We start from the raw sequence: 14480 nt of genomic DNA, 5'->3' as shown, positions 1-14480 counted from the left end.
TCATTCGAAATATTTGAAAATTTGGCGATTCTCAAATTTCTAAATTAGAGCTACGATTATTCTAGTGTTTTGTAGGAATTTGAATGCAATTCATAAGTTAGGAAGATATGAATTCTATTATCAAATTGTATTACCAAATTATAATTCTATCGTATAACGTTTGTTGTTCATTATAATAGATGCATAAATTAATTTGGCGGTTGTTTAAACGAAATTGAAATTTCATATAGACTATGGTAATATTTACTATTTAATTGAATTATATGAATTCCGTAAATACAGTTTAATTTAAATTTAAACAAAAAAATATTGAAGCTATATAAGTCACTAGAAATAATTAATTCTAAAGGCACGAAATTAATTTATACACGAAATATTTTACGATAATACTTCACCTACTTCGAGTGTCAATATTAAAGCATTCTACAAGTCATATTCAAATCTCAACTAGATATAACAAATTTAATCCAAAACATGAATCAATTTGTTCAACACTTTTACGACAATCCTCGGCTAAATTTGAATCATATCAGTCATGATAGACAATGTATATCTAGCTATATTCACATCAAAACAGTACACAAATTGTCAGACCTCCCCGATAAATGGATCGAAACGAACAAGTGAAACGGGCGAAGCAAGAACGAAGGAATAAGAGGGAAGTCAAAAAGGCGGAAACAACGATGTTTGCGGATAAAAGTGGAGAAAGAAACGTGGATGCAGCGTGGACGGGCACAGAAATAGGAAGGAATATATCGGAAAAGAGACGTATCCAGATATATTGTTTCGCGACGTGAATGCATAGAATCGAGTGAACGCACACGAGCGTGCAGGAGAACGTGCGTGAACACCAGCGTCGCCCTTTGTGTCCACACTCGGCCCGCGGATTCGCGGGTCCGCGTCCAGGCATTGTCAAATGTCGCGGGCCCAGACAAGAGTCGGCTAATTCCGTGACGTTTTGCTCGCGCGAGATTTCGTCTCCTCTCTCCGAGTGCATTGTGAACGCTGCATTTTTTCTTTTTTTTTTTCACTCCGAGGCTTAACCCCCTCGGCACGTCCGCGAGCACGCGGAAAATTTTAATATCGCTGCGGAAAAAGCGAGGCTGGAGGGGCTTACGCGAGCTTCCCACTCGTTACATTTGTCTTTCGAGGTAAACGGCCTCTCGCGACAGATGTTTTCTCGCAATTGCCGCGCAGACACCGCGCCACCGAAGGGTAAACGACGCGTTTCCAACCCCGAGTCTCGAATTTTCTTATCTACGCCGCGCGCCGTTTTTCGTGCTCGAAATACGCGATACAAACTGATAAGATCAGACGATGTGGAGAAGCTTTGCGGAAACGTTCCTTCGAGGAAGTCGTGAACGAAATGCTGGGGAAGATGATGCTTCCCTTCAGAGAGAAACGGTGTAACGATTTATGTCGCTGATTTAGTAGAGACGCTTTTGGTGGACAGGTTTCTGTGTAGAGATGTTGTGAGTGGGAGTGATGAAGAATATATATGGATATGAAGTAGTTGTTTATATAATAGTGATTTTCTAAATTGTGCTTCGATTTCTTTATCGTTAATGTATATGATGAATAATTATAATGAAGAGTAATTTCTTCGTCATTAATGGATACCTGAGATTAAAAATACGGAATAAATGATTAAGGGGAAGTAGTCTATATTTGGAAATTTTGCGAAATTGAAGTTGTCATTTTTTTGTGATTATTTAGAAGACAAGTGGAAATTTATAATAATTATTCTGATTTCATATTCTGATTATTACTGGATGTAATAATTTTGTATGCACTACATAGCTTTATATTAAACGTTCCAATTCGATTTGTTCGAGATTTCAAGCACTTGTTTTAATATTGGGTTCTTTAATGCCTTTCGTTTAGCATTCTACAAGAATTCCCCTGCATTAAAATTCCCGAAACGTTCTACTAAATTGATGGCATATCGTGGATTGGATATCGATACAGATATTTAGTCCATCAAAAACAGAAAAATAACGTTGTAGGTATACAAGTTTGAAATTCGATCAAAGAAAGCAATACCAATGTATTCTATCTTCCACATATGTACTTAAGTACAACTCTAAATATAGCGTATAAGCAATATAGGTAGTAATATTCAAAGGATGGTAGGAAAGCTCAAATGGAACACAAAATGTCATATGATATAATGTCTGATTATTTTGCAATAATATACCTTAAAGTTAACATACCTATATTCTAAACTAACAATTAAAGAATTCTGTAATTTTACAGATATACTACCGTGCATAAATATTTCAACAGTTTTACATTACTGGAAATGAAGGCAGATCGGACACTATATTATACGACATTCTGTGTTTCATTTGAGCTCCCCTACCATCCTTTAAAATATTATCACGTATACTGTTTACACCTTGTAGAATATTTAAGACATCTAAATTTTAGTTCTTGTTAGAATTTTATAACAACCCAAAGGTAGGTCATCCTATTCCTCAAAAGATGGACTACGATTCAAAATATGATCACTAGCAGCTGAAACGAAACCGATATCGGAAGACCTTGACGCAACCAGCTCTCGGAATGAAATCAAATAAGAATCCTTCAAGCTGGAATTTTAATATGTCAAGCCCCTGACATATTCGATATTGGAAAGAGCGACCAATGGATGCTCGCCCGAGATATATCGTGGCGTAAGTTTTAATCTTTCATGAGTCGCGACACCGCGACGAAAATTTCGATGCCGTAACTTGCACTGCCCGAGGAGTTGCTCGTAAATTCATTAGTGCGATATAAGGCAAGGAGGCCACACGTCGCGCGACGGTACGAAGAACAAAATTCCTTGCATAAGATCATCGTTTTTGTAGAGGGCAAGTTATTACGCGATATTACGTAAACTGCACACAGCACTGTTTACTTGCATCGTAAAGTTTGTAGCTTCTAAGTAATTAATCTGCCGACTGATGAAGTTGTAGAACCTAAACGAGTACATAAATTAATGTTACTCCTACTGATGTACTGGTGAAAAAACTCTCTATCTAAGAGGTAGAAATGTACCTCACTTGGAGAAATTTTAATTTCAACTTTTAAAACTGGGAAGAGATTGTGAGGTTGTTAAAAATGTATAATGTAGGTTATATTTAAAAATTGTGAGTGGATTCCATGAAATATCAGTAAATATGTATCTACTTCAGAAAACTTGCCAGGAAGGCGCAAGAATAAGTTTTTTAGTTGAATTTTAATCAAAGAATATGCCTTTTTATTGCATTTTTAGATTGAGAATATTTATAAAAGGTAGTTTCTTTCTTTCAGCTTTAATTAGGTACTTAAAAACATATATGTATATAGGTATATCTTTTATCACTAAGAACTTTATAAACCCATAACGTTTCATAAAAATCAATAAGGGTCTCGTGGGTGGCTTCGGTAAAACAAAATGCTGTGATCGAATAGGTAAAATTAGCGCAGCGCATTTATTAGAAACTGCGTCCAATGGTATTAGTGACATATGTGTCGTATTAATCCGAGTTTAAGTCGAACAACGGTGAAGCATCCCCATGGGTTGCGCGAATTAGAGCTGAATCCCGGCACTTGAACTCGAAAGGCACAAATTATGCGAACCGTGACATTAACTCGAGCTTTAATCACTTTTAGCCCCGACGCTCACCTCACCTCTCTATCTAACGAGCCAAGTTCACGAATTAACCGAGTTTTCTCAGGTAGAGAGAGAGAGTTCCTTTCCACGAATTTTTCTGGCGCTCTTTCGAGCCAATTAATTTTACGCCAGCCTTTGAAGAGCACCCTTCTCGCGAATTTTCCAATTCTTCCCATCAGAGGCTTTTCCGCAGAGGGACTCTTTTTTTAGTGCAAAAATCTTAGCGCCAGCAGCGAGCTAATTACTGGTTGCCGCATGCGACGCTAGTATTTATGCAAATTTAACCATTTTGCGGGTTACGCGATAATCGTGACATGATAATTGTTGAACACTGTACACGCCTGTCTTAATTAAACTTACAGATAATGAAAGTAAAGAAATTGCTATTATAACACTAGGCGAAGTTTTAAATAGAAAAGAAGGTTTTCTAATTTGCAGCAGTTTCGTGATTTATTACTGATTCGACTTTCTGTAGGGCGAATGAATGGCCACGGTTAAATTTTATGTATAATCTCTTATACATCGGGTAAATTTAAAATTTTAAGTTGGTTTAGAAATTTGTTTGTAACGTCTATTATACAAGCTGTCTATAAAACTTTTCATTTTTCATTTTTCATTTTTTTAGAATTTTCGCTTTCAATGCACGAATAATAGTGGAATGTAGAGAAAAAAAATTCATAGAGATAACATAAGGAAAATTTTGAGTTTTAGTACGAATTTCATGATGCTTATGGCTGAATTTGTGGGACAAAAGAATATCTTCCGATGCGATTAATTAAAATGCTTGGCGAGGGCGACCCAGAAGAGGCGGAAGCTAGATAGAATATGGTATGTTGTGCAGGACCGCTTTAATTTATCGTGGAAAGACGGACTCTGTCGTGTCGATTAGTTCAAAAAGGTCGTGAATATTCAATTCAGTGTTAATTACAAGCATAGAGCCTCTTAAAGTGAGAGACCACACGGACGTATGCAATCAAACACTTTCTATTTGGTTTCACTTGATCTTGTTTTACTTTTTAGTCACTACATATGCTAGTGAAGTTTTTAAGATGTATCGCCTATTGAAACTCGTGGCTTTCATGAACTACTTCACTCAACTTTAAACCACTTTAATTACGCTTTTGAACCACCGCAAGATTTCTAATTTGCACGAGATGTAACGTTGATTTCGAAATTACTCTTTCAGCATTTATATTTTATAAGTATTGTAATTTGATTGTGTAAAAATTGATTTTTTTAATAGATAATAGAATTCTGTAAGCGATCGCTTAAATTTTAGATTTTGAATTTTCAGGAAAAAATAATTTTCTTTAGTTTTGATATTTCAATAAACATCCCTGTCAGGAAACAATACGTATCAAGTAATGAAGTTTGCACAAATTAGTGTGTATTTGTTTCCTGATCTTCAACCTTCTCATAGATTCTCCCATCTTACTGCGAAATGAGTTATGAATGCAAACAAACTCGCGAAACATACACGTAAATTTTCTTGAGCATACTTGAGTACGAAACACTGCTAAAATTAATATCGTAATTAAAATGGAAATTACAAAGTTGGGCGTCAATTAGACAATACGAGCTTTTCATTCTACGAGTGTCGGAAATACAACTTAATTTTCTACCTCGTATAACCTTTCTATTGTCTTGCTTTTTGTCTCATGAAATAATTAGTAAATTATGTAATTACATGTGCAGGTGAAATTAAGTTTCGTAATTACATGTATAATTATTTTTGTTTGCGCTATGGACAGAGATTCCCTTTATAGTTTACGCAATCATTTTCTGCATATGTATATTGAATGTGCCTAACTTAGACTGACAACTAAACAACTTCACTGAGTATATAAAAAAGGGAAGTATAAAACATTCAGGGAATGTGTTAATTATAGATCTCGAGTCTCTTCAGGTGAATGACTATTGGTGTGTACATGATCTAACCTTCGTCATTTCCTCTTGACTCCTCCAACCCCCGTCACCCTTTCCCTGTCCTTCGAACGTATCATGCGATTACTCACGACGTCGCAGGGAACGTCCCCCTGGTTTCTGCCCTTATAAAAGATGCATGAGCTGTGCTTTTACGCCGTTCACACCATCCGTCACGGAGCTTCCTCATTTCGCCATTTTCCCTTCGTCCGCGGTTCAACTATTCCTACGACATAGTTTCGTTGCTTTCTTTCTGTCTGCTTTTGTTGCTTGAGCTTTATTCATCCATCGGTGGATGCTTCCATTGGGGAAATATCACGGAGTAAGAACGATAGCTTATTAAACTTCAAACAAACTTCGACATTTTTGTTTACTTATGAAAAACTGTGCTTCACCTAGTTTCCACTTCGACCAAGTTATTATTATATTGTGTTTAATTATCACGGCGGTCCTTCAATACGAGAAATTTTAATTAAATTCCGAGTTGATGAATAAATCTGCGATTCATAACCATAGCTACCATAGAATAATAATCACAGGTTTCTCGGCTATTTTATGATTTAATTTTACAAATGAAATTAAAGGTTGTGAAGTCGAAGAAATGATTTAACCTTTGCATGTGATGGTCTAAGTAAGCAATCTAAAAAAAGTTGAATTTATCATTTGTTTTTTTAGTATAGATCAATGTAATGAAATATGCCACAAATTCAACTTTTTCAGATTTTCTATTCTTCGACTATTTTCATTAATTACCAATATATAATTTCATCTGTAAATACACAAATAATGCCTAATGACTGTCTACAACGTATCAAGGGTTGTAAAAAATTTTTCTATGAGCAACTAGATTAAAAAATAGCTTTCTTGAAAATTTTTCTGTAATTCTTTGGTTCCCTATTGTTGACTTCCTATTTGTATCTTCGAATAATACTACCATACAACTGTATTTTCATGAAAGCTCCCTAATGCTACAAGAAGTCTTAGCGCAATGCTTTCAAATCTTTACGCTTTGAGATTTATTTAAGTATGCTATGTTTTGCTTGAAATAATGAATCCCTCGAATATTTAACACAGAAAGGAGACGTTAATAACGAGGAATGGAATGGTAGCCTAGTTTCGAGGGATGAAAAACTCGAAGATAAAGTAACAATGAGCTTTCTCAACAAATTCTAATCAGGGAAGGGTTTAACCTAATTTCATAGGCTCCGAGAAAATACGAATGTAAAGTGCCAAGCCTGGTTAATTACAGATAGAGATGCAGGAAATTATAATCAGTTTTTAAATATTATAACACTGACTAGCACATCTTTGAAACATTTGTTGGAACATGATTAATCTTTGAATAAAGACACTACAAAGAATCATTTCATAACTAGAAGACATCCTTAAAGAAATGTTCTGTATATCATCAAGTTAGTCATAATGCTAATGATAACAGTTGACAACACTAAAGACAATGCTTCTGTAGGAAGTCTATCGAGTGCCAATAATCTGACTAGCGAGACAACTGAAATTTCCACACGATAATTTCAAGTTTGCGCGAACAACGGCTTGCGTATAATAAGCGAAGTGTCATGAAACGTGGCAGAACATAAATGGCTATATATACGTTCGCACTACACTATGATAGAATCATCGATTAATGTCCCAGACCTAACGTTCGTTAAAGTGCATGCTATCCTTGTTACGCACACGTAATTTACGCGTATCATAAACCGCTACGGTTGTCGAATATATATCGGTTATGGACCATTGGTCTTTGCTTTGCGGGAGTCTCATAAAAACTTTATGCAATACACTTAACCTAATCATTATATAGTCAAATATTTGAATGCAAGACATTTACGTATTCTTTTGTAAGGAAATAAGGTTCAACATACTTTCAATGTTAACTTATGATATTAGACAACTGCATAAACAATATTCGCTTTGCTCTGAAGATTTTAGATTTGGACTTCGATAGTTTGCATAGATTTATTTCTATTGTGAAATGACTGTTATAGAAGCAACTAGTGTTTTGTATAGAAAATTGTTACTGTGATTTATCCATGATTCAAACTTTCGCAAAGTATTTTAAAAAAATGATAAAAAAGCAACATATTAGCTAAGGATTACAATTTTATTTTGCATAGAAAAAGATTTCTGAAAAATCTTTTTTACTATAGATATAGGAAATTTAACATAGATCTTTTCACAGGAAAATCAGCATTCATTTAAGATTAATTTCCTTATCATTGTCGTAAGTGACTTAAAGTCATTAAGAGTTCCATCTCTAAATTTGTCAGATTAAGATTGCTCATCAAGGAAAATTCCTTGCAGATTCAAGTCCTTCTAACTCGATAGGATCCTAGCGTCCTTGCAGCCGTGGAAAACTGTCTTGTCACTCGGATGACGATTTTGCATCGTGCTCCGTTTCGCGATACTGCTATGTAAACAAAGATACAGCGCGCAGGGTTAACGTAATCCGTTTATCCATGATTGGATTCCAAGTGATTCCATAGATATGCCACGGAAGACGATTCGCGACTGTAATGACCTGTACTGGCTTGAAATCGATGCCCCCGACGATTCGATGAAATCGTACCTGAACGATATATTTATTATCGTTACGAGACGGCTAATCTGAAATTGGACGATTACGAAAATAGCGAGACACTAATGTATCTTTGGCTCTAGGAATTCATTAATAGGCACTGCGATGATTTTTTGCTGTTAATTTCGAGTTCTTTCGCCGTTCCAAGAATTGCTCTGCACTTCTTTAGTCTGAATATGAAAAAAATTCTACAGTCTCAAAATGAAAAAAAAAAAAAAAAGAAAAAACAAATTAAGAGAAGAATCAAAGTACGCGTATTAAGTTATAAGTATTAATTATTCGTTATGAGTTCGTTATGAAAATAGTTTCACAGTGGAATAATTCCATATTGGGGAAATAATTTTAACGTAATTGCTTATTCCAGTCACAGCGATTACAGAACATTTAATAGCAGCATGAACTTCATACTCGGTAATTAATTATCGATAAAGTATTAGCTGAAACGATAATATCACGCAATAAACCATATTTCCAGGTTTCACAATGCCTCCATCATTCATTTTATAAACACTTTCGACCAGTATGTTCTGCTAACTATGTACAGAACTTATATCTTGCTTCCTTTGAATTACTAAACAGCTTCCAATTGTTTTTAAGTCTTCATTCATCCTGACATTCATGAAAGTCTGATTGCAACGCGGTAAGGAAAACTCTGGCCAGATATTTTGCTGTAAAACATCTTAACGCCACTTTAAGCGGTGTTATTTCTCAGTCACGATATAAAACAATAACGGAGCGCGAGCCTAGAGTGGAGCACGAATACCGCTTTATTGCTGAGCGAATGGCGCGTAAAGCTCATCTGCTTGATTTGTTTTGGACATAATGATACGACCTCACAGCTTTATTTTTATATCTTATTGAGAATACACGCTACCATTTATAAATATTTGTGGACTCGACAAATACAATTTACTGTTGCATCAAATAAACGTAAAGGTGGCTGAGTAGTCAAAATTATGGCACAGAGTATTACGCATTTTATACAATAGTGACAGTAAACAAAATAAGCACTTGCTGTGAGGGTTATTCATTTTTCATGATGAAATATATCTCTATAACTACTTTTTTTTCTCTAATTATATTCTTTTAGGACTTATCATGATAGATATTGAAATAATAATAGAATGTCTTTTTTGGCAGTATAATAAAATTAAAAAAGAAGTTTCTAAGTAGAAAGTACCATAATTTTTTCAAAATTAATATTAAACGTTTGACTGTTATGGTAATCTTAGTGTGAGTAACGATTTATAACATTTTATACTTATTTCTCTTTTTCAAATTTTTTTAGAAAATTTGTTATAATTGACATCTTATAAATATTATAAATGAACAAACATTTATAAGTGATAGTGTGCAAATTTGATATCTTAACACTTTTCCGTAGATTAATGCAACTACCGTATCTCGATGAAGTCGTACGAGCACGAAAGCATGTGTCGATTGTTGGAAAAGATTGCTTAAACGATCGGTTAACAGGGCTTGTTAATCAGCTTCGCGTGACTTTCAATTATAAACCGTCACGACAAACCTCAACCATTATTGTGTAAATTTACCATAATCATATAATTTAATGGTACTTTATCTCAAACATGTTTGTAAATTTTTATAAGATAATATCAAACTTCCTTGAAGTACTTTACAAAACACTAGTAGTTTATATTGCTAACTACCATTATTAATTAATAATTCTTGTTTTATATAAGATATTCCTATTCAGCACATATGTTATTTGAACAATCTTTATAGTATCTAGAATAAACATAGCATTAAAATAAAGGTGCGTATCTACTTAATATGTATTCTCATATATGATTTTGTCCTCTATTGTCACTATGTATAATAAAGGACAAAATTATTCACCGATACAGTATCGTATCATTGAGTATACACAACAGTGATACGATAGGCGAATACGTAACAAGTGGATACCCACCTTTAGACCAATATAATTCATATCACAAAGGATTAAGTGTCAGTCGTTTGACTGCTTTCGTAGTTCCACTGTAACATCTATTTAATAAATACTCGTTTCAAGTATGTGAATTTTACATTGTCGTTTCTCTTTCTCGAGCTTGCACCCTTGCGACACGAAACGATAGGAATAAAAGAAAATCGATGGTAGCCGACTCTCAGAGCTAGAAGTTAATATTTCTTTTCACGATGTCAAATATCTGCTTGAAATGTTCCTCGCGGGGACTAATAAGCCGAGTTTAATAGAGGATTCGTCTGGATTCGGACGACCTTGCCATGGGAGCAGTTCCTTCTTTCTGAGAAAATACACGAAATGGCGGAGGGAAGGTTGCTTTCCTCCGACTGGGGATTTTTCCCAAAAGGCTCGAGGGTTGAATCAAGAGGGCGACGGAAGGACCTATAGACCCACGAGACGATTCCTCAGGCAACGTTTAATCAAATGCTCGCACGTATCGATGATTCTCTGTCTCGACGCCGGCAGTGATATCGAATTAAATTGGAACGACTAATGGGAAGAAAATTCTAATTGTAGTGCGATCCATTTCGCGAGCTCTTCGTTCGGGCAGCTGTGTCGTTCAATTAGCGATAGAGAGATTCTTCTTTGCGAGAACGAAGCACTTGGATGTTGTAATTAATACATTAATAATGTCGGGAGAGGCACATTGTTGTTAGAGTCACTGGAACATTTTATCGTTAATTAAGTCTTGGATACGCGCCAGTAACAATGGCGTTATCTTTATACTTTGGCGAAATGAAAACCATGCACAATATTAAGACAAATATTATGAGAGATAATTCTATTGGAGCATCAGAGTGCTACATATTTTTGCAAAAATATGTAACTTAGGGAGATGTCTATTTACGTTTCTTTAGTTTTATTCTTAGAAAATAAGATTTGGTTGCTTTGGTAGATGTAATATATTACTAATTTTTATCTACGATTTCCTAATAGTACACTTGTATTTAATAGTACCTTGTATCACGAATTATAGTTTCAAGTGGTAGGAAAATTAACGGCTCATTCTATTAATTTAAATCTACAATTACATGTCACTTGCAGTCGCTCTGTAGATAAATGGAAGCGTGAAGATATTGCACTGCAGTAGACTTGTAAATCTAGTTGAACAGTTTATACTAACGATTCACAGATAACACGAAAGAATTGCGAAATTGGAAGAATATAAGGAAGTATTTGCCGAGCGATTTTTAGCTTATTTCCAGGGGAAAATTGTTCATACATTACAACCGAGGGATTCATTCCTCGCAGTGAAAATGGATATTAAGTGAGAAGATTAAACGGAAATTATGACGAACCCGGACGGAAATCTTATTTCCCCTAACGCTCTTCAGAAACTACATTTTGTCACGAACGAGCAGAAAACAGAAGAAGGCTCGCGTCGATTCGCAATCCTGGCGGATTTAAACGCGAATCACCCGAAGATTTCGCCTGTACATTTTCATTTCGAATTCTTGGAGCGTCATACCAATCAAAAGTCACCCTCGAGGTGTAGTTTCGCAGAAACGCGGTCGTCGTCGTTTTAGACTTATTTCTGGAGCAGTCACCTTCCATCCCATTTGTCTCCTTTTCATTCCCTATTCATTCAATCTGTGCTGAGCAACAACTTGACAGATTGCATATTTTATTGACAAATTTTAAACTAAATATCTGTTAAACGTTTGACGTAAAAATGAAATTTGAAATAGAAAATTCTAAGAATGAGATATTGTAACTACTGAAATGTTCAGTAGCTACAGATGAGCATACATTTTAGATTAGATTAATTAGAAAATACTATCGAATTGTTCTGACAAAAATGATGAATTTTTCGTCGAGAAAAGGGTAAACTGCGTAGTAGTGATAAACGATAGTGATGAGATCGTAAATAGAACATAAATACTAAAACTTTCAACAATTGTTTTCGAAAAAACTGAACAAGTGGAAATAGAAAAGTGGATGTTATAAAACTGTACAATATTTATGAAAATGTCAAAGTACTCATAGCACTGACATTTCTAAAAGTAAGTTACCGTTATTACTAACAAGGTAATCTTCTATTAAAAAAGTTTTACTATATTTTCCGACCAACCTAATATGATTTCAGAATAAGCAAAAATTAGGTTATACATATTTGCTCTTCCTAACGAGACGATTTCTCGCTTTGGTTTCACTGATCTCCCTGTTCACATGATCTCGTTAAAAGTTCCAGAGAGGACTGTTCATTTTTCTGTTGTACTTTACAACAATCATACCATGTAACAAGCAACTTTTCCTCTGGCCTATATCAACGACTCAATAGGAATTTATCGCGAAAATGCTTTCACCCGTTTGTCAGGTTCAAAGCTGAGCACTTTAACTTGCCTTTCCCCTCTCGTGCAAATGATTGCGAAGTTTCGTTTTTAAATGAATCCTCGCGCTCCATTTACGAATGAAATCCATACTAGAAAAGAAAAAGTGAGCATCGAAGTGCTCGGAAAGATTAACGATGTAGACATTTAAGTAACCATAGACGTGGCGAATATTCAAATAGAAGATTAATGTACTGTTTGATCCAGATCGCTGAACCGTTGCCCACACATGAATTTCTTTCAAGTAACGACAAATTTGATCCAATTTTTTCGGGATGCTTTACAGCGCACAAATCATTTTTAAAATGGATACGTATACACGGTACAAATGCCGCAATTCCACGGGTATTATCAGCGTTCTATTCTCGTGTTACAGTATTCGAAGCGCGGCTTGGTCGATACATTCCTGTTCCCATCAATTCCGTGGCACAGGGATCGAACTTTATTCGGGACAGCGGAAAATCGAAAATACTGTACGCCGACATGGAAATGGTGAAAAGATAAAAGCAACAGCGAGCAATATTATCATTAGAACGTACCTGACGATCTGGGATCATGCCACAGTCGTACATGTTTCTGTCCCGTCGATAGAATGCGGCAGGCATAGAGGCAATCGAGTGGTAATCAACTCAAACAATGATCTTCGTGTCTCCTCTCTTTGTTCTCCTCCTACTATCCGCCGTTTAACAATCTACCTTTATATATCTCTACGTATATTTTACTATTTATAATCTTCGTTTTATTATTGTGCCTGTCGAGATTTGTCGCTTCTCTCTCTCCCTATCTTTCTCTTTCTCTCTCTCTCTCGCTCGCTTCCTTTCTCACATTCTCTCCCTCTCCAGCTCTCGGTATGATCAAAATATACTATGAATCATCAACATCGTTAAGATATGTGTGCCTCTTACACTCTTATAGAAATATTTAAATCTTTTTCTCTTTCTCCCTCTATGTTTCTCTGTCAGTGCAGGGTGATCTCATCTGTTAACAAGTGTGCTTTTTCGCCCTTTCTCTCTCTCACTCTCTCTTTCTCTCTCTCTCTCTCTCGCTCTCTCTGCTTATTATTATAATTAGAATCGTTAACTTTGCTTCGCTAATACCGCGGGCCCTTCGCTAGATTAAGGGTCCAGCTCGAACGGAAACAAAAATAGACGCTCGTATATATTATATATATATAATATATGTCATATATATGTATATATATATATCTACAGGAAGATCACTGGTTTCAGGCTGCTGCCACAGGCTCAGAACTTGTCTCCGATCGGAGTGGTGCGACGAACTCGACTTTAAAGCTCGTCGTCGCCCTTCAAACGGGGTGCACGACCCGCCGGACGAATCGAGCCGACTCTCCACCGGCTAATTTCCTTTGCGTGCTCGCCGGGCGCACGAGATGAAGCCAGGTTAGCGCGAACCGATTAGCAGAATTTATCAGACGACGAACCGGCGGGGCTCGTATCTCATTTGCGTTCGCGCTATCGAGATGCAACGGAGTCGTCCTCGACGTATCGACGAGCCGTCGGGCTAATTTACTCTCAGAGCGTCCGCGTCGTCTGTTGTCTACGGCGTCTGGACCGAATTTTCACTGACGGTTGTCCAAGGAGGCGATCAATATCGATTTCCCGAGGCTGTTCTACCCAGAGCTGCTTAGAGTCGAGCACGTTTCTCGATCACGATCGGCCTCGAAGCGATTCTCGACTGTCTCTCCGCGAGTACGAGAGTTTGTGATCGTCCAGCGACGAAGGATCGCGAGGTACGTTCGGGGATCGGTGTCCTTTCGCTGGCGAAAGCACGAGGCTTAAGTTCCTCTCCTCTCCGTGGGATAATCCCTCTCTGGCGGAGGGATTCTGGGAGGCTGACTCGATAAATATGCCCTGATCGTTTTACGAAGCCAGGTCCGGCCTCGCGCGTTTCCTCCTGTGATTGTGACGCGTGGTGCAGATCGACGGGGCGACAGTGAACGATGACGACGACGACGATGACGACGACGACGACGACGATGACGAAGACGGT

General features: G+C 36.6%; 1 protein-coding gene across 1 annotated transcript in view; it reads right to left on the bottom strand.

The window, feature by feature from the left end:
* Positions 1–14175, bottom strand: part of Alpha-catr (alpha-catenin related) — a 48045-nt gene extending 33870 nt beyond the window's left edge. Inside the window, exon 1 of the mRNA XM_076378472.1 lies at positions 13010–14175. Coding sequence (XP_076234587.1) covers positions 13010–13075 — 66 coding nt within the window. The 5' untranslated portion in view covers positions 13076–14175. The remainder of the gene's footprint in view (positions 1–13009) is intronic.
* Between the last annotated feature and the right edge of the window lie 305 nt (positions 14176–14480).

This window comes from Calliopsis andreniformis, chromosome 5 (genome assembly GCF_051401765.1).
Source record: "Calliopsis andreniformis isolate RMS-2024a chromosome 5, iyCalAndr_principal, whole genome shotgun sequence".
Taxonomy (NCBI): Eukaryota; Metazoa; Arthropoda; class Insecta; order Hymenoptera; family Andrenidae; genus Calliopsis; species Calliopsis andreniformis.
This window is presented reverse-complemented; position numbering and strand designations above follow the sequence as displayed.